General features: G+C 46.4%; 1 protein-coding gene and 1 long non-coding RNA gene across 8 annotated transcripts in view; both read left to right on the top strand.

Moving 5' to 3' along the window:
* The first annotated feature begins 207 nt into the window (after nucleotides 1-207).
* Nucleotides 208-25,516, top strand: part of LOC100382802 (Mediator of RNA polymerase II transcription subunit 34) — a 41,271-nt gene continuing 15,962 nt past the window's right edge. For 4 of the 7 annotated variants that reach the window (XM_020538275.3, XM_020538271.3, XM_020538269.3 and 1 more), the window contains exons 1-13: nucleotides 272-808; nucleotides 877-952; nucleotides 1,061-1,281; nucleotides 1,865-2,011; nucleotides 2,088-2,303; nucleotides 6,566-6,670; nucleotides 6,760-6,864; nucleotides 6,980-7,102; nucleotides 7,740-7,828; nucleotides 24,589-24,625; nucleotides 24,716-24,749; nucleotides 25,242-25,294; nucleotides 25,374-25,451. In XM_020538275.3, coding sequence (XP_020393864.1) covers nucleotides 743-808; nucleotides 877-952; nucleotides 1,061-1,281; nucleotides 1,865-2,011; nucleotides 2,088-2,303; nucleotides 6,566-6,670; nucleotides 6,760-6,864; nucleotides 6,980-7,102; nucleotides 7,740-7,828; nucleotides 24,589-24,625; nucleotides 24,716-24,749; nucleotides 25,242-25,294; nucleotides 25,374-25,451 — 1,350 coding nt within the window. In that variant the 5' untranslated portion in view covers nucleotides 272-742. Of the gene's footprint in view, nucleotides 809-876; nucleotides 953-1,060; nucleotides 1,282-1,864; nucleotides 2,012-2,087; nucleotides 2,304-6,565; nucleotides 6,671-6,759; nucleotides 6,865-6,979; nucleotides 7,103-7,739; nucleotides 7,829-24,588; nucleotides 24,626-24,715; nucleotides 24,750-25,241; nucleotides 25,295-25,373; nucleotides 25,452-25,516 lie in introns of all 7 variants that reach the window. The other 3 variants (XM_035959349.1, XM_035959348.1, NM_001175504.1) reach the window with 2 other exon arrangements.
* LOC109943444 (uncharacterized) lies at nucleotides 7,836-11,929 on the top strand. Its single transcript, XR_004855318.1, has 2 exons — nucleotides 7,836-11,411; nucleotides 11,576-11,929. It is a non-coding gene; the product is annotated as an uncharacterized lncRNA (long non-coding RNA).

The following is a 25,516-nucleotide window of genomic DNA, read 5'->3' as shown; positions in this document are numbered from 1 at the left end:
GGAATTCTGTTAACACTGTAGCTTTAGGAGACCGAATTTAGGGGACGTTGCTGGAGACACAGAAGATATAGAGAACATAATCTTTTAGAGTGTGCTGTAAAGGACAAAGAATATTCCTTTAGGGGACGAAATTTAGGGGACGCTACTAGAGACAGCCTTAACGTTGAGCTGCATCGCTGGGCGCTATCCCATCCCTTTGTCTCTTCTACACACGATAGCACGCCACAACCAGGATAAACTGTGTAGGCCCCCTTTCAACGTATTCTGTGCACGCTGGTATTTATTAGTTGTGAAAAAGTAATGTTGGATGATATATAGAGTTGTAAAATGACATTTTATGATTATAATGAGACATAGAAGAAGAATTTAGAGTAACCATGCGAGAAAGAAAATTTTAGGGTTTAGGGTACCAAGTTGGAACTCGCACTCGTGTAGCCCAAAACTAATGGAATTAGCCGACGCAAGGCAAGCTTTCCGCTTCCTATTTCGGATTGGGATCATCAGCGGCTGTAGCGTGGACCCGACGGGGGTGTCCGGACCACATCCCTATTTCATCTTGGTACCCCGTCCGTCTCCGATTTCAGAAGCACGGCGGGCTCCCCGGCAGCCTCTACCGAGCAGAAAGCTGAGTTCTACCCCAGGTGAGAGCTGAGTTCAAATTCCCAATTCTCCTCCTTGCTTTCGCAGTTGACATTTAGGCTGGGTCCTTGCGCCGGGCGGGTATGGGAATAAATTTCGGCGGATGGGGAGGAAATTTGTGCCTCTCCGCTGGCTGGCTTGCTGGCATTGGGAAGGGCCCTATTACTCGGTACGATGGCATCAATAGTTGCTCAGGATGAAGAAAACAATCGAACTGTTTTTCTTGTGTCTATACAGAACCGAGGCATGGAGGACGAAGAAAACATCGAGGGAGAACTGTTGCTCGTGGAGTCACAACTCCACGACATCCAAGGTATCATCACAACCAATTATAATAATAGCATTACATGAATTTTTCCATGACAACTTTCATCTAGTTTCCGAACTAGTCATGTACACATTTGAACTTCATGCTTTACAGGACAAATTAAAACATTACTCGATCGCCAAGAGGAGTTGTATGAACGCCAGGCACAGTTGAAGGCTTTGCTCGAAGCATCTAAATTGACCAGAAATACAACAATTAACACATCTTCAGTTGCTCCGGAAGATTGGTCTGGGAGCTTCCCATGGGATCTGGAGGCTGACGATACCAGGTTCAATATATTTGGCATTTCCTCCTACCGATCAAATCAACGAGAAGTAAGTTTATAGGAGACTGGTCTGACATTTTAAACTCTTTCACTCCTCTTGAGTACTGCAGGTGAAAACTCAAATTGCAAGTTTTTATTTTTTAATCAGTACCATTCGGAGTTGCTATAAATTTCATTAGCGAACAACAAATGGTTGCAGTTATTTTCTTCTTAACGCTGTTTTGATCTTGTTTGGATACAGGGACTAAACTTTAGTCTCTATCATGTTGGATGTTTAAATGCTAGTTAGAAGTATTAAATATATTCTAATTATAAAACTAATTACATAGGTTAGGACTAAACGAAATCTATTAAACCTAATTAGTACATGATTCGCTCATATGACACTATAGTAAACATTTGCTAGTCATGGATTAATTAGGTTTAATAAATTTTTCTCGTCGTTTAGTCTTCATCTCTGTAATTTGTTTTATAATTAGGATATATTTAATATCCGTAATTGACATTCAAACGTTCGATGTGACACATACTAAACTTTAGTCAGGGGAACCAAACACCCCCTTCGTATTGTACAGTTTCCTCTTGTACAGTTTCCTCTCATTTTGCACCCATTAAACATATTCTGCTTATAGATAATTAATGCAGTCATGAGTGGAAGAGATGTTCTGGTCATAATGGCAGCTGGTGGAGGGAAGAGTCTATGTTACCAGCTCCCAGCTGTACTTCGTGATGGAATTGCACTGGTTGTCAGTCCTTTACTTTCCCTTATTCAGGACCAGGTGGTTAAAGTGTAAATATTTTTTGGTTTCCCTATACATCCTTGTTCTGATCCTTGAAAAATTTATATCAATCCAGGTCATGGGACTGTCAGCTTTAGGTATACCAGCATACATGCTAACTTCAACTACCAACAAGGAAGTTGAGAAGTTCATCTATAAGACACTTGATAAAGGAGAAGGAGAACTAAAGATATTATATGTGACACCTGAAAAGATCTCAAAAAGTAAAAGGTTCATGTCTAAGCTCGAGAAATGCCATCATGCCGGTCGTCTTTCTCTGATTGCAATAGATGTTAGTAATTACAAGCTTATCTTTTTTTTTTGTCAGCAATGCCCACAGTTATTCATGACATTTACATATCCTGGTTTCTCTCAAAAAAGGATCCTTTTTGTTATTCATCTGTGAACATTTATTTACATTATTTTACTATGCGGTATTGAATGGTTGCTTGCACCTGCAGTTTAATTTTTATTCATTAGCACTATTACATAAAGATTTTATCTGAAATATAAATTGTTTGCCGATGCATCTTTCTTATGTTGGAGGATGGATCCTTCATAACATAAGGAGCTTGTGGGGTGTGTGTGTGGGGGTAATAGGAATTAACAATTTCACATATACTAACATCTAAGTGATACGATCTGTTTTCTTCAAGAAAAAACTGAGTAAAAAGAGTGTTGGTCACTTGTTTTCAATTGCTGTATAGAACCAAAAACAAGGCAACACAATGTTAAAAAGTAGAGATCTTCGTCCTTGAATTGTCATATCTTCGGGATAACGATTCAAGGACGAAGACAAAGTATAATCGAATGGAATACACGAAGTATGACGAAGATATGAGAACTCATCTCCTGTGCCTTAATATTTTATTCCTCTTCTCATATAAGTTTACAATCATACCTTCGGCTTCTTGATGCAAGATAGCACGAAGGTGTTTCGGAGGCTGAGCTATATGAAGCTGTAGCACCTGGCTAAAGGTACTTTATGCGGGATACTGTTCATCTATTTATAGTGGAGATGAACCGACCTAATATAGGATTACAATTGTGCCCTTCACTGTTTACAAATGCCATTAGGGCAGTAGCGTATTTTCTTCAGCTTCGGTTGCGCGGGTTCAAGCCTTCGTTGCCTTCTCCTTTGGCTCGCGCCCGAAACCTCTATGCTGTCGCCGAAGCTATCAGCTTTGGCTAACATTCTTCCACTCGCACGTATGTGCGAAGCTTCTCTGCACGCCTTCCCGTTCGAAGGTTTGCTTCGTTCATCAGTAGAGATATTACTGAAACATACTAGCTTGTGCCGAAGTAAAAAGGTTAAACGAGTGATCTTCGGCATAGAAGGCCCCCAACAAAGAGGGAGGGGGGGAGGGGCCCCTCTACACGCTACGCCTGCCTGCTTCTCCTACATCGACCTCTGCCCTGCCTGTTCTTGCTGCGGCCGCCTCCTCCGTGACTTGCCATCGTCGTCTCGACCACCCTGGGTGTGATGTGATATCCAAGCTCTCTAGTAGTACCTCTATTTCTGGTTGTAGGGGATCTTTTGAGCACCTATGTCATGCTTGTCAGTTAGGTCGCCATGTTAGGTTCCCGTTCCCCACCTCCTCCTCTAGGGCAGCAGGCACTTTTGACCTGATACACTGTGATGTATGGACATCTCCTGCAATCAACATTTCTGGCTATCAATATTATTTACTCGTTCTCGATGACTTCTCGCACTACTTGTGGACTTCTCCCTTACGTCAGAAATCGGACACCTTTCCCACCCTGTCTCACTTCTTTGCCTGGGTCTCCACTCAGTTCGGTGATACCATCTGGAGTATCCAATGTGACAACGGGCGTGAGTTCTACAACAATGTGTCCCGTGACATTTTTCTCTCTCGCGGTGTCCACCTTCGCATGTCGTGCCCCTACACGTCTCCTCAGAACGGCAGGGCTGAGCGCATGATTCGCACTACGAACGATGTCTTGCGCTCCCTGCTCTTTCAGGCCTCCCTTCCTGCTCCCTACTGGGCTGAGGCCCTCACCACTGCCACCTACCTCCTCAACCGTCTGCCCACCAAGGCGGTTGCTCACCCCACTCCTTACTTTGCTCTCTTCGACATCCACCCCTCCTACGATCATCTTCGCGTTTTCAGGTGCGCTTGCTACCCTAATCTCGCCTCCACCACTCCCCATAAGTTAGCGCCCCGCTCCACTCGCTGTGTCTTCTTCGGATACTCCCCCAACCATAAGGGGTACCGGTGCCTCGACCTCACCTCACATAGAGTCCTCATCTCTCATTACGTCATCTTCGACGAGTCGGATTTCCCCTTTTCCTCTTCTTCTTCCACTGCCTCTCACCGAGCTCGACGTGTTCCTCGATCCCGCCCCTGTGTCTCCCACTATAGCCCCCCCTATCCTGCAGGTTCGTTCACCGCGCCTCCTCGCGTGGCCTCGCCTGCGACGCTCTCCCCCGCATCGCCACGTGCGGCCTCAGCGTCCCCTGCGTCGCCTCGCGCGCCCCACTCGCGCTACCCTCCCCCGCACAACCACGTGCGGCCTCGGCGTCCCCTGCGTCACCTCGCGCGACCCCACCGGCGCTGCCCTCCCCCGCACAGCCACGTGCGACCTCGGTGTCTCCAGCATCGTCTCGACCGGCCCTGTCGTCTCGCTACACCAACCCCATCAAGACGTACCAGCGCCGTAGTCGTCGCGGTGCCTCAGCTCGCCCTCGCGTCGACCCCCGGCCTATCACCCCGTCATCGTCCACCGGGATTCTCACCACATCCACCCGATGGTCACCCGGCGCGAGGCGGGTGTCCTCCGGGCCCCTGATCGCCTGATTCTCGCCACGACCTCTTCTCCGGTCCTACCACCGGTTCCCACGACTGTTCGTGGTGCGCTTGCCGATCCGCAGTGGCGACGTGCCATGGAAGAGGAGCACGACGCTCTCCAGGCCAACCACACCTGGGACCTGGTGCCGCGTCCTCATGGCGCCAACGTGGTCACCGGGAAATGGATCTTCAAGCTGAAGCTGCATGCCGACGAGTCCCTGAAGCGGTATAAGGCCTGCTATGTACTTAGGGGCTTTACCCAGCGCCCCGGAGTTGACTACGATGAGACTTTCAGTCCGGTGGTCAAACCTGCCACCGTCCGGACTGTCCTGACTCTCGCTCTGTTCCGGGACTGGCCGGTTTACCAACTCGACGTGAAGAACACCTTCCTCCACGACACCCTGACGGAGACAGTCTACTTCACTCAGCCCGTTGGGTTCATTGACTCTGCTCACCCTGACTTGGTCTACAAGCTCAGCAAGTCACTCTACGACCTCAAGCAGGCCCCCCGGGCTTGGTACAGTCGCTTCGCCACTTTCTTGTGTTCGAAGGGCTTCGTCGAAGCCAAGTCGCACACGTCCCTGTTCCTCCTCCATCGCGGCCCGGACACTGTGTACCTCCTCCTCTATGTCGACGATATTGTGCTCACCGCCTCCTCCCCTGGGCTCCTGTGTCGCATCATCTCCTGCCTTTAACAGGAGTTCGCGATGAAGGACCTGGGGCGCTCCATCACTTCCTGGGGATCACCGTCGAGCGTCGTCCCCAGGGCATGTTCCTTCACCAGCGCCAGTACACCGTCGACCTCCTCGAGCGCGCTGGCATGGCCGAGTGCAAGCCCTGTGCGACCCCGGTGGACACGCAGGACAAGGTCTCCGCCGCCGGCCCCCCGATCGCCGATCCGACCGGCTACCGGAGCATTGCCGGGGCACTTCAGTACCTCATCTTCACCCGGCCCGACATCGCCTACGCCGTCCAACAGATATGCCTCCACATGCACGATCCTCGGGAGCCGCACCTCACCGCAATGAAGCGGATACTGCGGTACTTGCGTGGCACCCTCGACTTCGGGCTCCTTCTCCGCCGTGACCGGGGAGCTTCGTGTCTACACCGATGCCGATTGGGCAGGCTGTCTCGACACGCGCCGGTCCACCTCGGGCTATGCCGTGTTCCTCGGGGACAACCTCGTCTCCTGGTCGTCCAAGCGCCAGCCGGTCGACTCCCGCCCCAGCACCGAGGCCGAGTATCGCGCCGTGGCCAACGGCGTGGCTGAGGCGGCCTGGCTACGCCAGCTTCTTCAAGAGCTCCACAGTCCGCTGGCCATGAGCACCCTGGTTTTCTACGACAACGTCAGAGCCGTCTATCTCTCCACCAACCCCGTCCAGCACCAGCGCACGAAGCATGTCGAGATCGATCTTCACTTCGTCCGCGAACGAGTTGCCTGTGGAGCTGTTCGCGTTCTACACGTTCCGACCACCTCCCAGTTCGCCGACGTCTTCACCAAAGGGCTTCCATCCACGGTGTTTATGGAGTTTCGGTCCAGTCTCAACATCTGCATTGGCTAGAGTTTCGATTGCGGTGGGGGGGGGGGGGTGTTAGAGTGATGTGTACATGGGCCTGACCCATTAGGATATATCTGTACTGTAGCTCAGCTAGGGTTACTGTAGCACTGTAGCTCTCTCTCTCACTTTCAAGCACAATGGAATCTATCTATAATTGTCAGCTGCAAATGACAGTTCTCATGCAGGAGGCTCACTGCTGTAGCCAATGGGGTCATGATTTTCGTCCTGACTACAAGAATCTTGGCATTTTGAAAATTCAATTTCCCAGTGTTCCAATGATAGCTTTAACTGTAAGTAAAGTAAAAAAGTTCAAATAACATTCAATTTTAGAAGTAAATTGTGCGTGAACTCCAGCAGTTGAGCCTATAATATTTTGCAGGCAACTGCAACAAGTAAGGTCCAAATGGATTTAATGGAGATGCTCCACATCCCGAGATGCATCAAGTTTGTCAGCACAGTTAACAGGCCCAACCTTTTTTATAAGGTATATGCATTTCCTCAATTGCAAGTTCTGATAGTTTTGTATTCCTTATTCATTTGTGAGAAGTATTGTGCACAAGAGTAAAACAGGATTTTTTGAAATCTTGTTTACCATGTAGGTGTCTGAGAAATCGCCAGTTGGAAAGGTTGTCATTGATGAGATCACAAAGTTTATAAGTGAATCATACCCAAATAATGAGTCTGGAATTATATACTGCTTTTCAAGGAAGGAATGTGAACAGGTTGGCATAATGCGTATGTTGCAGTTTCTATTATTTGTAATGTTTCTTAAATATCCTAAAAATCTATTCCACTACATTTGAGTTTATGTGACAATTATTTGACAATTTTATTCTGATCAACATGCTAAACAGTTGATCTCAGTGCTTAAAATGTCACTAGTTTTCAGATTTTTTTCCCTGTGAGGAAGTAAGAGTGGATTAAAATCAGTATTATTTGGGCAGGTGTAACTATATAAGTACTTTTTGCATGCTGAGCGGAAAAAAATGTTTAAACTTGAATTCATCACAGAATTAATATTCAGAACCAGTGTATTTTGTTGGTGATTCAGTAGAAGATGGTCAAAAACCCAAAACTTGTACATTTCATTTCTGGAACAGAACTCTTTGTGCATATGTAACAAGGAGAGGGAGGGAGAGAGAGAGAGGATTTGGTAGCCTAAGCTTAGTACTAAACCAAACACTGGCCTTTGAACATGTGGCAGGCTTAGGTAAGCAACCAAACATCCCTGTAATGAAAACAGTTGTCAAATTGGCGTGGAAATTATTGCACGACGAGACTAATTCTTATCTTTGCGATGTCCTTTTTCCTTCAACTAGTTACATCATTAAAAACCATGTACTTTTTCTTGACAAACAGGTTGCAAAAGAACTGCGCGAAAGGGGTATTTCAGCAGATTATTATCATGCAGACATGGATATCGTTAATCGTGAGAAAATTCATATGCGGTATGCACATAATTTTCTTTCCCTTTCCATTTGTTTATTTCTCTATGCTTAAATTTTCTGTCTCTTTGCACCAAAATAATGGTTTATCAGACAGTGGTATAATGACTCAACATGTTGATTTATCCGACAAATTTCTATGCTGAATGCAATCCATGAAGCACATGGAAAGGAAAACCGTCAGGGTCACCGAATAAAATGAGAATCACAGCATGACTGGTTAGGTTCACTTAAAAAGCCTTACCCGGTATTCGTTCTAGCCAAAAAGGGTATCTAGGAGTGAGTTCAGTAGTTAACCTCATAAGGGAAGGGTGTTGGTTGGTTAAGTTTAGATTGTGGGGGCAGGCTGGTCTAGTTTGCTTTCTTTCTTCTCCTTTTTCTTTTTCTTTTTCTTTATATTTCTTTTTCTGTTGTGTTTGTAATTGGTCTAATTTTTAGACCCTTCTTCTTAATACAATGATACGCAGCTCTCCTGCGTGTTCGGAAAAAAAAAGTTGGAGCGGCCATCCATGAGTAAACCACCAAGCCAGTGAATCATAATGCTGAGCCGTTAGGTGACTATTCCAGCTTTTTTCTGGATGGTACGTTGTAGTGCTTAAAAAATAGGAGCCTAGCAGTACCTAGGCATTGACTAGACACAACGCTGTGGTTTGACCCTGCTCCTGGACTAGATGGACATGCTTCCAGGCAAAATAGGAGGTGAGGCATCGGAGGAAGTTATGATAATTGAGGTAGCGAAGGTGCTTACAATGCTGTGGTAAAGTCCATGGGCTAGGAGTGTGCTGATCCGGGTTCGAATTTGTGGTGCCACACTATATTACAATTCTGGGGTTTTCCCTGGAGTATTCTTTCAAAAAAGAAAATGATAACTGAGTTGGGTTACGAAGCATTGTCAATGGCTGTAATGCAAGAGTCTGGTGTTTTTTTTCAAACGATGCATGCTCCTTCATCCCCACTCTCTTTGTCACTCTTGTCCTCGTCCTTCCCTACCTCACACCCCAACCCCCTACTTTTAGGTGGCTAGCTAGATGGTGCCAGTACTGATGGTGCCATGGCTACTGAAGTTCATGTGGGAAATGTTGAATAGAAGAAGCGTAGTTCTTGTTTACGTTTTCGGCTATGTTTGGTGTGTTAGCCAGTTTGTGTGTTCAGGATCAGGGGTGTCCGTGCGGGCTTTAAAGCCTTGTTTGATTTCAGTTGAGTGTGATTTTTTTTATCGAACACACAGGAGAGCTGCGTGTCATTATATTAAGAAGAAGAAAAAAACAAATAACAGTGGGGGAAAGAAACCCCAATACAATCACAGCGCGCAGCTTGGGCACACACTACAGGGACCCTAATCATCTGCCGGCTCCAAACTGGAAACAGCAGCAGGAAGCACGCCTGCAACACATGTAGACACCCCTACACCTAGCCGAAACTAACCCGTAGGACTCTGCGCTTGAAGGAAGGAAATCCCCTTAGCACCAGCCAACAACCACAAAAAGGCTTCCTCCTTTGCCAACCTAACAGCCACGACCATATTCAGAGGAGATCCTTGAAAGACAATAACATTCCTTTGTTTCCACAACATCCAAGCTCCCAGGACAACCATAGAGTCAAATCCTTTTTTGCTTAGCCGACTCAAACGAGCACTATTGAAGCACCACCACTGATCAAAATCATTCTTACTCGGCCTTGGATGAAGGTTGTGCATCCCAAAGGGCCCGAGCATTCCTCTCTAATATATAAGATGCGCAGTTCTCCTGCGCGTTCGATAAAAAAAGGGCCCGAGCAGCTCAAACCAAAACTACCGCACAAAGGAGCAGCCCACCAGCAGGTGGTTGATTGTCTCATCCTGCCGATCACATAGCGGGCAATGGATGGGATGAGTTAGCCCTCTTCTTGCTGTTAAGGCCCATTAGGCCTAGGCCTACTGTCTATATATATATCATATGTCATTAGGGACTAATTATCATTTGTCAATCCCAAGGTTAGTAACATGGTAATAGAGGATGTTAAGATTAGGGTTTTCCTAAATTTCTAGCCGCCGTAGCCTTCCCACCCATCAGCCGTAGCGGCCTTCCCACCTAGCCGCCGTCGCGGTCCTCTCCTGTTGGCCGCCGTCGAGGTCCTCTGCCTCTACCAGGCTGCGCGGCCCTTCGTCGCGCGCGCCGTCTTCGTCCGCCGCCGCGCGGCTTCCCCTCGCGTAGCCCGTCGTCGTGCGCGCGGTCCGCCGGCATCATCTTCGTCCACCGCCGTCGCGCGGTTCCCCCGCGAGCGGTCCGCCTCGCCAGCCGCCGTCGCGGCCTCCCGTCAGCCGCTGTTGCGCGGTTTCCCCGCGTGCGGAGCTGCTGCGACCCCCGCATCTGCGCCGTTCGTCGCGGCCCCGCTGTTCTTCGCCGTCAGCGCGCAACACAGGGTGTTCGCTGCCGCACCATCTGCGTCGTCCTGCCGTCTGCTTCTGCGTCGCACGCAGCCTAGACCAGATCTGCTGTACTCTGTTCGATCTGCTATGAATTTGCACGGTTTCGTCCAGGAATGCAACCGGCGTATCCACTGTTCATCCGCTGCTCCCGCTAGGGATTTTGGTACCATTCAGCCAGTCTCTCTCAGATCTGTTATTCTTTAGTGTTTTATTGCTCTTCAATATGTCAGCCAACGCTATTGTTGTCAATATTGTGCTTGATGGGCAGAATTACCCAGAATGGGCCTTTTGTGTTTAGACTGCATTAAGAGGTCACGGTTTACTATTTCATTTGACTGAAGATTCACCAGTTTTAGCAGCCGATAGAAGCAATGCTGCTGCAATCAAGACTTGGCAGATCAATGATGGTAAGGTAATGACTGCAATGGTCAAAAGCACTAAACCAACTATGATTATGAGTCTGTCCAAATTCACCACTGCTAAAGCTATCTGGTCACATCTGAAGGACCGGTTTGTTCAGGACAGCGGTGCTCTTTTACATACCCTTATGCAACAGACTCATGTCATTGAGCAACATGATATGTCCATTGATGAATACTATTCCGCCTTTGATCGTCTTATGAGTGCATTGACCTCTATGGTGCCTGCTTGTACAGCTGTGCCTTGCCCAGCTCACAAGTTCATCGAGAAGTTTTTTACCTACAGATTTGTTATGGGAGTTCAATCTGAATTTGATTCTCTTCGTGCAAGACTGCTTCACAGTTCTGATACTCACCATGGCTCAGGCGTTGTCTGAATTACTTGCTGAAGAGACTCGTCTTAAGTCTATGTCTTCTATTACTGGTGTGAGTTCTGACAGTGTGTTGGCCGCTGCTCAGAAGTCAAGAAACACCTGTTTCCAGCCTTGTGAACATTGCAAAATGGCCACTCATCGGTCTGAGAACTGCTTTGCTAAGTTTCCAGAGAAGTTGGCTGATTTCCGTGTCCGTCGTGCTACTCGTGGTCGTGGTACAGGACCATCTCCTAGAGGCTCAGTTGCAGTTGCTGCTACTTCATCTGCTGGTGCTTTGTCATCATCTTGGGTTCTTGATTATGGAGCTTCTTTTGTGACATCTGATCAATCACGGTTGGCGTCTACTACACCTGTCACCGAGGGTACTTCTGTTCAGACTGCTGATGGTACATTATGTCATGTCACCCACAAGGGTTCTCTTTCTGATCCAAATTTTACTGTCCCAAATATATTTTTTGTACCTAAGTTATCCATGGATCTACTATCAGTTGGTCAAATTACTGATCACAATTGTTTTGTTGGATTTGATGACTCATCTTGTTTTGTACAGGATCGAACACACAAGGGATGTGATTGGGACTGGCCATCGTCGTAAATCTTCGCCTCGCCTCTACATCTTGGACACCTTGCATCTTCCTTCACACCATATCACCACAACTCATGTGCTTGCTGCTTCATTCCCTCGACGTCGTTCGCCCAATGGCATCATTGTCTTGGTCACTTATGTGGATCTCGTCTGTCTACTCTAATAAAGTCAGGATGTTTAGGTCCTACACATGTTGAGTCTAGTTTTCATTGTAAAGGTTGTCATCTTGGCAAACAAATACAACCTCCATATTTTACCCGTTTGTTTCTAAAGGTGGTCATAATATTATGTCATTTTTATTGATGATTATTCTCGTTATACTTGGATTTACTTCATGAAACGCCGCTCGGAATTGCCTTCTGTTTACAAGTCCTTCACTCGCATGGTTCACACCCAGTTTTCTGTTACTATTACAATTTTTCGTTCAGATTATGGTGGTGAATTTTTATCTGATAATTTCCGCCAGATATTGACCATAGAGGGTACTCTAGCTCAACTTTCTTGTCCTGGTGCTCATGCCCAAAATGGTGTTGCTGAACGCAAACACCGTCATATTATTGAGCGTGCTCGTACTCTTTTGATATCTTCTTTTGTTCCCTCACACTTTTGGAGTGAAGCTGTTTCCACTACCGTGTATCTCATTAATAGACAACCATCATCTAAACTTTCTGGCAAATCACCGGGTGAAGTTCTTTTTGTGACTCCTCCACGGTATGATCATCTTCGTGTGTTTGGATGTATATGTTATGTCTTGTTACCACCACGTGAGCGGACTAAATTGACTGCTCATTCTGTAGAGTGTGTATTTCTTGGATACGGTTCTGAACACAAAGGTTATCGTTGTTATGATCCATCTACTCGTCGTATTCGAATTTCTAGAGATGTGAGTTTCAATGAAAATCGCCCCTTCTTTCATAATCAGTCTACTCACTCCTCATATTATTTCACATAATCTACTTCTTTCATGTGTCTTCCTTCCATTCCTGCATCTGAACCGTCATCTTCTACATCCACATCTGATGTTCTCATTCTTATAACACACCTTCCACCTCCACGTCATCTTCTTCTTAGTCTTTCAGACCACCTGTCATCCAAATCTACATTCGTCGTTCCCGCTCCATTTCTACGGCTGGCCCTGATCGTGATCCTGTACCCGATTCTTGTACTAATAATAATGAGTCTAATGATGTTTTTAATCAGGGATATCGTCTTCGTGACCGTGGTACCATTGAACCTCCAGATCGTTATGGTTTTCCACGAGCTAGTGTGGCAATTGTTGAACCCACTACTTATCAAGAAGCTTCTGAGATTCTTGAGTGACAGCTAGCTATGATTGATGAATTGGCTGCTCTTGAACGCACTGATACATGGGATATCGTTCCTTTACCCTCGCATGTTGTTTCTATCACATGTAAATGGGTCTTCAAAGTTAAGACAAAATCAGATGGTTCCATTGAGAGGTATAAAGCTCGTCTTGTGGCTCGTGGTTTCCAACAGACTCAAGGACTTGATTATGATGAGACTTTTGCACCTGTTGTGCATATGACTACTGTTCGAACCTTGATTGCAGTTGCAGCCTCTTCTTCTTGGACTATCTCCTAGATGGATGTCAAGAATGCTTTTCTCAGTGGTGATCTACATGAAGTTTATATGCATCCTCCTCTGGGGGTTCATACTCCCTCATGGCACGTTTGTCGTCTCTGTCGCGTATTGTATGGACTGAAACAAGCCCCTCGTGCTTGGTTTGAGCGATTCCTCTCTGTCATCACAGCTGCTGGTTTCTCTACTAGTGAACATGATCCTGCATTGTTTGTTCATGTCTCTCCAAAAGGCCGCACTTTACTTCTATTATATGTTGATGATATGCTGATTACAGGTGACAACTCAGAACATATTTCTAATGTCAAGCAGTATCTTAGTAAGGAATTTCAGATGTCTGATTTGGGTCCACTTAGCTATTTCTTGGGTATTGAAGTTCCGCAGACTCCAAAAGGCTTTTATCTGTCTCAGTCCAAGTATATACAAGATATTCTTGATCGCTCTGGAATTACTGATACACGCATAGTTGCAACACCAATGGATATTCATTTAAAACTTCGTCTGAAGGATGGGACACCACTAGAAGACCCAACTCGATATCGTCATATTGTGGGTAGTCTTGTTTATCTCACCATCACCAGACCTTATATTGCTCGTGCTGTTCATATGTTGAACCAATTTGTATCCACACCAACCTCAGTTCATTATGGTCATTTGCTTCGTGTGCTTCGATATTTACGCGGGACAAGATCCAGATGTTTACTCTATGCTTTTGATAGCCCACTTCAGCTACATGCGTATTCTGATGCCACTTGGGCAAGTGATCTGTTGACCGTTGCTCTACTACAAGTTACTGTATTCTTCTTGGATCCTCTCCTATTGCTTGGAAATCCAAGAAGCAAGCGGCCATATCTCGTTCTAGTGCTGAAGCCGAACTTCAGGCTCTTGCTACTACCACTGTTGAAATTATTTGGCTGCGCTGACTCTTGGCTGATCTTGGTGTCTCCTGTGACACTCCTACACCTCTGTTATGTGATAACTTGAGTGCTATACAGATTTCTCATGATCCAGTGAAGCATGAACTTACTAAACACATTGGTGTCGATGCATCTTTTACTCGATCTCATTGTCAGCAGAAGACTATTGATCTTCAATATGTGTCCTCAGAATCTCAATTGCCAGATTTCTTCACCAAAAGCACAAACAAGAGCACAACATCAGTTTCACTTGATCAAACTCAAAGCTTCAGATCCTCCATTTCCACCTTGAGTTTGAGGAGGTGTGTTAAGGCCCATTAGGCCTAGGCCTATTGCCTATATATATCATATGTCCTTAGGGACTAATTATCATTTGTCAATCCCAGGGTTAGTAACACTTGCAAGCCTATCCGTAGTCCAACATCTGTTGTGAGCCACTAACTATATAAAGAAGCGACATTTGTTAGAAGCCCAAGTCTTCCAAATTCTATCAGCTTGCTTGAACATAACTGAGCCATGGAACATTGCTGTGTATGTAGATTTTGCCGTATATTCACATCAAACAGAAAACCTCCAAACATGGCGATCTTGCACTTCAGGTTGCAGCAAGAACCCTTCCAAAACCTCAGCCAAATCAAGAAACTATATCAAGAAATCAAAGGAGAGCTCCCCGAACATCCTCAATCCAATTCGAATCTTGCACTAATGATTGTCTTTGAATTTGCTCCTCCTCATCATCCACTTGATCAAGAGGCACTTCATCATCAACACTTTCATGTTCACCTTCCACCAGGGTTGGCATCTTTTGGGGTTGATGACCTTCTTCAAGACTTGGATGACTTGAGGTTGATGGATTTGCTTGAGTGGAGGATTTATCACCCACCTCCTTTGCGCCCACATCAAAATCCTCATTAGTCATCCACAAGGTTCCTTCCTCGTCATCCTTTTCTTGAGGTCTTACTTCACCTATTGCAAGCTTCTTTATGGCATCACAAGGTGGTTCTTCATTTCCTGCAATGTCATTAGAAACATGCCCTTGCGAGCCATTAGACTCATCAAATGTCACGTCTATCGCTATTTCAACAAGACCAGTGGTATTGTTGAAAACACGATATACATGCGCATTTGATGCATAACCAAGCAAGAAGCCCTCGTCCACTCTAGGAGCAAACTTCGAGCTCTTGACTTTCTAGTTAAGAATAAAACATTTACAACCAAATACTCTAAAGTAATCAACTTTAGGTTTGTTACCAGTGAGAAGCTCATAAGCAGTCTTCTTATAGACCTTATGAAGATATAGCCGGTTGATTGCATGACAGGCGGTGTTGACCGCTTCAGCCCAGAAGTTGTCAGGTGTCTTGTATTCATCTAACATGGTTCTTGCGGCTTCAATTAGTGTTCTATTTTTCCTTTCTACTACACCATTTTGTTGTGGAGTGTTTTTTCTTGAACGCGCAGGAGAGCTGCACATCATTATATTAAGAGAAGAAAAGGGTCCAAAGTGGACCAAAGTACAAAGCCCAAAAGGCAGAACAAACAGACCCACCAACCTCCTGCTGTGCACAGTGCCCCAACCTCCAACAAAAGGAGGCAAACAACAAACGTGCCAACAGGCCCCCCACACACACCTGCACTACTCACCCAGAAACTCCCTGGACCTAATAATGGCAGCACCTAGGCCTAAGCCCTCAAGATGCTTGGCACCGGCTAGACCCCAACATTCTAACTCTTCCAAGAAAACTTTTTGAATTCTGCTTATGGAAGGACTGACACCCTCGAAAACTGCCTTATTACGATGAATCCATAAACACCAAGCCCCCATGATGATGACGTTGTTAATGCCTCTTCTTTTGGATTTGTGCACTTGCTTACACACCTTCCTCCACCACTCAGCAAAAGATATCTCAATAGAAGCAGGAGAAAGATTAGCAAGCCCCAACGGTGCAAGAATGCAATGCCAAAACTGTCTAGCAAAGATGCAACTGCAAAGGAGATGTTGGATATTCTCCGGCTCCTGATCACATAGAGGACAGACCTCAGGATGATCCAGCCCTCTCTTCTGAAGTCTATCAGCTGTCCAACATTTATTCCTTATTGACAACCATAGGAAGAATTTGCATTTGGGTGGAGCCCAAGATTTCCATAACCTCTTCCAAGGTTCAAAGGTAATCGAACCCATGAAAAAAGCCTTATAGCATGATCTAGAAGAGAACTGCCCAGAGGAAGAATGAATCCACACATGTCTATCAGCCTCTTGTGTGAGCACCACTCCTCTTATAGCGTCCCAAAGCTGTAGGTACTGCTGCAGCCCAATCAAATTAAGAGGGGTCTCTAAGTCGCTGACCCACTGCCAGTTCTCAAGAGCATGGGCCACCGTTCTGGAAGAACTAGCCCTTTTCCCAACACTAGCAACTACATCAGGGGCAAGATCCTGGATACAAGAGCCATCCAACCACCTATCTGTCCAGAATAAAGTAGTAGACCCGTCTCCAACCAAGGTAATAATTGAAGAAGCAAAGAATCTCCTGACATGCTGCTGAATAGGGAATTTCAGCCCAACCCAAGGCCTATTTGGATCTGTTTTTTCCAACCATAACCATTTAGTCTGCAGCGCCCAGCTTTGGTAAAGTAAGTTAGAAATCCCAAGGCCACCAAGATATAAAGGCCTTGTAATTATATCCCAAGAGACAAGACAACAACCTCCAGTTACCTCCTTTCTTCCTTTCCAAAGAAATCCTCTTCGAATCTTATCTATAGAATTAATCACCCACTTGGGAATATTCATGGCAATGAGAAGGTATACCGGGATGGCCGAAAGCACGAAGCGCACTATAGCTGTCCTGCCAGCCAGATTAAGCAGCCGGGCCTTCCAATTAGGAAGCCGATCAGCAATTTTGTCGACCCAAACCATGAGATCATTCCTTCTGAGCTTCTTGTCTGATATCGGCAAGCCCAAATAAGTGCAAGGGAAAGATGAAGAAGAGCACTGAAGAATATTGCAGCCCACCTGCACCGCTTGCTGATTACACCTAATTGGAATAACATAGCTTTTTTGCAAGTTAGACACCAACCCAGAGGCTGAACCAAAGCAATCCAAAATTGTTCTGACGCAGTGAAGATCTTCCTCAAAAGGCTGAACAAAAAGGACTACATCATCAGCATAAATGGACAGCCTGTTTCGAATATTAGCGCCCTCCAATCTATGCAGCAGCCCCCTGTTTTCAGCCAGCTTGAATAAACTGTTGAGCACATCCATAACCAAGACGAACAACATAGGAGAAAGAGGATCCCCCTAGCGAAGCCCTCTCCGGTGCTTAATAGGAATACCAGGAGACCCATTCAAAAGCACCTGAGTGGAGGACGAGGTCAGCAAATTTGAAATCATACTTCGCCACACAGGACCAAAACCAAGATGTGAAAGCACTTCAGTCAAAAAAGCCCAAGAAACTGAATCAAAGGCTTTGGAGATATCCAACTTCAAGAACAAACTAGAGACTTTCTTCTTGTGGAGAGATTTAATTGAATGCTGCACCAACATGAAGTTGTCATGAATCGATCTTCCTCTCACAAAAGCACTTTGGTTAGCAGCCACCAACTCCTGTAGGTGAGGACCCAACCTATTAGCAAGCATTTTGGTGACCAACTTAGCAAAACTATGAATTAAGCTAATTGGTCTAAAGTCCCTTGCTGTCAAGGCATCAATTTTCTTAGGAAGAAGAGCTATAAAAGCATAATTCAGCAGCCCCAACTTGTAAGCATTTCCTTGATGAAGCGAATTTATAGCTGCCAACAAATCTGACTTAATAATATGCCAACAACGCTTATAAAACCTCCCTGTAAACCCATCAGGACCAGGAGCCTTATCAGAGGGGAGAGCTCCAATCGTGTCTTGAACCTCCTTTTCCGAGAAAGGAGCCTCCAGGAGACTCAAATCAATAGCATCTCTATGGCAACTAGCCAGATCAAGAGTAAAAGGCCTCTGGACAATAGAACCCAAAAGATTGGAAAAGAAATCATCCAGAACTTCCTGCATCTGATCATGGCTGGTGACTAACCTTCCCTCATCCTCCAAATGAGAGATAAAATTCCTCTTCTTGCGGTGGCGAGCCTGCAAGTGGAAAAATTTTGTGTTGGCATCTCCTTCCCTCAAATAATGGACCCGGGATCTTAACCGTGCAACTGTCCTTTCCAAAGAAGCAAGGACAAGGCAATGCTGCTTCAATTTGCGCAGCAGCCACACTTCCTCAGACGACAACACCCTGCTGTCCTGAGCCATCTCCATCCTGTGCAGCACCTCACGAGCCACCCCCAGCTGAGAACTGACATTGCCGACCGCGTTATGCCCCCAAGATTGCAATCTTCTCGCTAATCTTTTAAACTTTATCGACACCCTCTCAAAAGGGCAAGAAGCCTGAACCGGCTGGTCCCAAGAAGCAGCAACCTCTTCCATAAAACCCGGGATTTAGGCCAAAAGCTCTCGAAATGAAATCTACGCTTCCCTTTAAGATCCAAACTGAGTTTAAGGATTAGAGGACAATGATCAGAAGTTTCAGATGCACTGCTGTAAAGAAAGCAATCGGGGAAAGCCTCCTCCCAACAGGTAGAACAGAAAACATGATCCAACTTAACAAGAGTGGGATTTTCCCTCTGGTTTGACCAAGTAAATCTCCTACCATTCAAAGGAATCTCCTTCAGATCCAAAGAGTTGATCAAATCTCTGAAATTGCCCAATAAAGCCCTATTGACATTTGAGTTATTCTTGTCCTCTGACTTGTAAATCTGATTGAAGTCACCAGCAATGATCCACGGGCCTACACAGGCATTCCTGATGTCTCTCAACTCTTGAAGAAAGGCAGGCTTTAAGCTATCTTGATGGGGCCCATAAACCCCAGTGAACCACCAAAGAGGACCAGAAACGCTCTTCAACTGAACCGAGACAGAATTATCCTTGATCACTGAGGCCACTGATGCAAAAGATCCATCATGCCAAGCGACTAATAAACCCCCTCTAGACCCATGAGCAAGGCCATAAACAAAATTACTGTACCCTGACCCAAGAATAGAAAGAATGTCAAAATCTGAAACGGAGCACATTTTGGTTTCCTGAAGACAAATAACAGCAGGTTTGAGGCTTACAACCAGCGACTTAACAGAGTCTCTTAGCACGATTATTGAGACCCCTCACATTCCAAATCAAAAAACAGCCAGATTCCATGGAAAACAAAAAGGAGGCTACCAAACCGACCACAGCAACCAGCTCAGATCTGCTCCACATGGGGCACCTCCCAGCCAAACAGAGCCGCTAGGGCAGCAACATGATCCCTGGACAGTGTTGAATGAAACAGCCTAGCATAATTACTAGCATCTCGGAAAGAAATATTTTCATGCTCATCACAGAAACCCAAATGCCTGCATACTTTAGCAGCAGCGTCAGATCCCAATTCAGGGGGAAACTTTGCCACCCTCCTGCTACGCCTAGGCTTGAAATTGCTAGGCATCATCTTTCTTCGCTTGACAATCAGAGCAGGAGGGGGCAACAGCTCATCAGTCGGCTTTGTAAGACCATCTTTGAATTCTTGCAATGGGGTAGACAGCATCAGCTCCTCAACCACAATAGCCTTCTTCCTTCTAGAATATACTTTGAAACAAGGTGGCTTGGCATTCAACCTGCATGCCAAAGGCATAGCTGGCCCCATAGGCAGATCGATGATAGAACTCAATGCCTCTAAACTGCAATCACCCTGAAAACCCAATTCAACATCAACAGCCCTTGAGCCCGCAGAAGATAACTGAGAGCCAGCAGCGGGGAGCCCATTCAAACTGGGGACAAACCCTTCAGAAGAAAAGCGAGATTCAAAAAAAGACGCCAACATCCTGTGGTCTTCCAAGCCAGCAGAGGGCAGCGAGGTAGACACCAAACTCCTTTCATCCAAACTGACAGGAACATCCTGGGCGTGAGAGCCAACAGCACGCGATGCCTCCACCACATGGGGAGGAACCGCCGGAGAAGCGTCCAAGCAAGGTGGGGGTGGCCCAGGCGCCGCCAACTCTACGACCGAGGTGATCGGGAGAGTAGCGGCCTCAACTGGTGCTCCCAACATCTGAACCGAGGAAACAAGCGGACTGGAAGACACAGGCGCCGTCAACTCTTCACCCGAAGCAGACGGGAGAATTGCGGCATCAACTGGTCCACCAGCCACCGAAGACGAAGGGGCACGCGGGCCCAGCCGCGAGTGTACCGAGGTCCGAAACGAGGAAGCCGAGGGGCCATGCTGAAGCAGCCGCCGCCTCTGATGATCTTGATCATGGTCTTCGTCGACATCACCTGGAGGTGATGGCGGAGGCGGAGGCAAGCTCCCCTCCGGCCAAACACCGGAGCGGGTAACCTTCACTATAATAGGATATACCAAAGAGCGAGGGAAAATGGCACCATCCTCCCCCTCAACAAGAGGCTCTTGAACATGAAGATCCAAAACAGCAGGCAAACAATCCGGATTAAAACTCCACGCCCTTAGCTTGAGAACGGACATATCAATGCCCTCCACTGATTCTGGGTGCAGTTCCTGAATCAGACAAAACCCATTCAAAAGAACTTCAGCAGTACCAAGCTCCCAGAGGTGGGCAGGAATCCCCCTCAGCTCGATATCCAGCAGCAGAGGCAGGGCGCTTCCACTAGAGGCCAAGGCCTGACGAGACCAACGCTTGAGGTGCAACCTGACAGGAGGAATGAAAAGCGACTGCCCACCATTGAAGACACGAGTAGCATGATCCTCTGAGGGGAAGAAGACCAGAAAAGAGTTCGACGCAGCACGCCGAAGATGGAGCGCATCAGCTTCAAAAGAAAACCTTGAGGCGAGCGCATCCAGAACAATAGCGGCGCTATCAGAACTCATGTGGCCAAGAACTGTGACGATCAGCGCCCGACGAAGGTCAGCCTCGGCCCGATCAACCTCCCTGGAGCGCCCGATGATCCTTACATGTCGAGCGGGGCTCACAGGCGTGGGTGGAGGCGCCACCAGAACAGGATGCCCTCCCTCAGGACCAGTCTTCCTCCTTCTCTGACCACGACGAGTGCGTTTCTTCAAGCCTCCAGAAGGGCCAGCCATGCCGGCCAACGAGCATCCCTCCATGTCACCGGCAGGAGAATCTGTTGAAGGGGGCTTCCTGGAGACCGGGCGCCACACCAGAGCACGCCGCGGAGGGGGCAAGGCCGTCCGCCGGCAGGGGCACACGATCGCTCGGTGCCCAGGCCGCCGGCAGAAGAAGCAACGAACCAGGCTCCGACACAGCTGCACGATGGGAAGGCGAGAAACAATTGAAGCACTTCCCGCGCAAATCGACAGGGACAGGCCTGGGGAGGGGCTTCGAATGGTTAGAAGCTCGACGTCGAGCCTGACGACCTTCAACTCTCACCCAGCCATCATCAGCATCAACACCGCCAGCACCACCAGGGGCAGGAGGCTTCACGGCCAACAGCACATCCTTGAAGGAGCGCTGGACCTCACTGCGATCCTGCGCAACAGCAGAAGACGAACCGCCTTCCTCTCTCCACCGCTGAGCTTTCGAACGTCCACCGGGCAAGGAACCTGGGGAGCGGGAGGGGATAGGGGAAGCGGCCGACGCCGGGGAGGGAAGGGTAGTGGCCGCCGGCCTTGGAATAAGAACCGGCGTGAGGCTGTGGGATGAAGGGGCTGAGGCGCCGGCCAGAGGAGGGAGGCGAAGGGGTGGAGGAGGGAGGCCAAGAGGCGGGAGGGGAAGCGCCATCCCAAACTTGTTCTTCGTTTTACCAAGCAGCTGTTGTGGAGTGTAGGGGACCGAGAACTCATGTTTGATTTCTTCTTCGCCCAAGAATTCTTCAACACATGTATTCTTGAACTCTGTCCCATTGTCACTTCTCACTTTCTTGATTTTAAGCTCAAACTCATTTTGAGCTCTTCTCATGAATTTCTTCAAGGTTTCTTGGGTTTCACCTTCGTCACTCAAAAAGAAAACCCAGGTGAAGCGAGAAAAATCATCTACAATAACTAAACCATACTTAATACCACCAATACTAATGTAGACCACAGGTCCGAAGAGGTCCATATGAAGAAGCTCTAAAGGCCTCTTTGTTGTGACCACATTCTTTGATTGATGTGGGACTCCATGTTGCTTTCCTGCTTGGCATGCGCCACAAACCCTATCTTTCTCAAACACAACATTTGTTAGTCTAATGATGTGACTATCTTTTTGAAGTTTGGCCAAATTCCTTATACCGACATGAGCTAGCCGGCGATGCCATAGCCAACCCTTGTCGGATTTTGCCACTAAACAAGTCTCAGGCGTCACCTTACTTGTTGTGAAATCAACAAGATAAAGTTTGCCCTTCAAGCGACCCGTAAAGGCAACTGAGGAATCCTTCCTTATAAGGATCTTCACATCCACATCAGAAAATAGACAATTATAACCTATTCCACAAAGTTGTGAAACAGACATCAAATTGTAGCTTAAAGAATCTACTAGTAAAACATTTGAAAGTGATTGTTGGTCAGAGATAGGAATTTTACCAATACCAATCACTTTACTCTTGCCACTATCTCCAAACACAATTTCTTGTGCTTCTTGAGTTAGTTGCAAGAAGTCAAACATGTCTTTCTCCCCGGTTATGTGATTTGTACATCCACTGTCAAGCACCCAGCTTGACCCACCAGAGGAGTAGACCTTATCTCCTTTTGCCATGAGGCAAGTTGGAGTGTAGGAGTCATCGTGGAGGTTAGTGAAGAGTTGCGAGCTTGAAGTAGATTGGATGGCGACGTTTGCCACCACTTCCTCTTCTTCGGAGCTAGAACTTTCTTCATCGGAGTTCCATTCTTCACCAATGTGGGCTTGACCATATTTCTTCTTGAAATATCCCTTGTTCTTGCCCCCCTTTTTGAACTTATACTTTTTGTATTCCTTCTTTGCTTCTTGTTCCTTTTTGTTAGGACAATCCGCTGTGAAATGACCGGTTTGGCCACATTCATAACATGCCCTCTTCTTTCCTTTCCTTTGAAACTTATCATTTTTCCTCACAAACTTCTTGAAGGTTTTGATGAAAATAGCTGTGTCTTCATCACTTGAACTATCTTCATCACTTAATGTTTCGACCACTTTCTTTGCCTTGTGGTCTTTGTTCTTCTTGGGGGAATCTTGTTCATTTGAGATCAAGGCATGAGTGTCTCTTGTCTTGATTGGGGCTTCTTCAGATTCATGTTGTTGAATCCTTGCAAATAGTTGGTGAGGTGTCATTTCCTCATATTCATCGCGGTCCCTTATCATCCTTGCTAGACTCTTGTCCTTTTCTTTGTATGCTCTCATAAATAGTCTAGTGACCTTGGAGTCACTCCAATCTTCACTTCCAAGCACTCTTATTTTGTTGACCAACACCATTAGCCGATCAAATAGTGATTGAAGTGACTCACCCTTAGTTTAATCATATCGAGCAAGCTCACTCTCCAAAGCTTCAATTCTATGTCTCTTAGCTTTGGGGTCTCCTTCATGTGACATTTTAAGAATGTTCCAAATGTCACGAGCATCCTCTCTTCCTTGGACTTTCCGGTATTCTTCCTGGTATAATCTGCTCTCCCCAGCCGGGCCTGACATCCTTCCTGGACTGGTGGGAGACATCTTCTGAAACAGTTCAAGGAATGCTCAAGAAAGGATTGAGCTCTCTGATCTCTTTGGGGGCCTGGATGGTTTGGAATCACCGCAATAGATGTGTGTTTGATGGTCAGACTCCCAGTCTCCCCTCTATCCTTCGACAGGCTGACGACGAGAGAAGACTTTGGGAATTAGCTGGGGCCAAGGGTCTCATGTGTGTTTGCAAGGACTTTCTGGTATAATCTGCTCAGAAAGTTTGGGCTGGATAACCTTGCTCCCCAGCCGGGCCTGACATCCTTCCTAGACTGGTGGGAGACATCTTCTGAAACAGTTCAAGGAATGGTCAAGAAAGGATTGAGCTCTCTGATCTCTTTGGGGGCCTGGATGGTTTGGAATCACCACAATAGATGTGTGTTTGATGGTCAGACTCCCAGTCTCCCCTCTATCCTTCGGCAGGCTGACGACGAGAGAAGACTTTGGGAATTAGCTGGGGCCAAGGGTCTCTCCTTCTTGGCAGCTCCTTTGTCTGACGTCTGAATCCCCCCTGTTTTTCTTTAGTAGTTTTTGAGTCCGGTTTCCATGGATCCTTTCATTTATGTGTGTTGTTGGCCTCCGTAAGGAGTTCCTTGCTGTAACCTCTGGTCTTCTATAGACCTTTTTTCATCTTCTTAATATATTTAAGGCGCAGTTCCCCTGCGCTTTCGAGAAAAAAAAACATAAGTTTATTATATAGGATGTTTCAATACAATCAATTTTGTTGTTATTGTTACAGAGTAATTCACTACTGCGGTTTGGTATTGGGCCCTTGTAGTAGCATATAACCTAGTTCACTGTTTCTTTATACAGTTGGAGCAAAGGTAAATCACAGGTCATCGTTGGAACAGTATGCCCCACCTTCCACATACCCCAGACACCCCGGCTGCCCTGCACCTTTCTCACGCTCACATTTGCATTTTTTCTGTTAATTATGCAGGTGGCATTTGGAATGGGAATCAACAAACCAGATGGTATGCTCAATTTTGGAGTTTGTGGTCAGGATGTACATTACTGAATCTAGTTATGCATATGCTAACAGGATTTTGAAAACAGATCAATTAGCCTTTTTCTGGTGGCGTTTGTTTCCAGTAGGGAAAATCCCTCAGGACTTAAGGAGTTTAGAGGTTGTAGAAATGTAGGAATCGAAGAAACTGGGGAAACAGAGTAGGAACTAAGAGGAAAAAAATTGAGATAGCGTCTTAAGACAATAATGTACCACCTGATCCAAGCTTGTTGATATGTTATTCATATTCTTCCTCTGCTAGTGGTGTTATTGCATTATGGTGTTCTCCACAGCTTAATTGAAATGCTTTGGCCAATGTCAATTCTGGTTATTAGATTTGCACATATGTGAATATTTGAATGTAGTCTCGTCTGGTAAAAAGTGGCCTATTAAGTCAATATGCATGTCCCAGAGTTTGGTGGAGACTAGTTCTCTAAGCAAAATAATTTTCTTTGTGTAGTTCGATTTGTTATTCATCACAGCCTTAGCAAGTCTATGGAGACATACTACCAGGTATGTTAATATCATTTATGCAGTTACCGACCAAGTGGCCCCCTATTAGTTTATAATAAACCTACGTATGTGCCTTCAGGAGAGTGGTCGGGCCGGACGGGATGGATTACCTTCAGAATGTATTTTGTATTATCGGCCTGGTGATGTTCCACGGCAGGCAAGTCTATATTTATTGCTTCTCTTTTAATGTAATTTTTTTTCTGTTTTTTTACCACTATATAT

This window comes from Zea mays, chromosome 1, assembly GCF_902167145.1.
Source record: "Zea mays cultivar B73 chromosome 1, Zm-B73-REFERENCE-NAM-5.0, whole genome shotgun sequence".
Classification (NCBI taxonomy): Eukaryota; Viridiplantae; Streptophyta; class Magnoliopsida; order Poales; family Poaceae; genus Zea; species Zea mays.
This window is presented reverse-complemented; position numbering and strand designations above follow the sequence as displayed.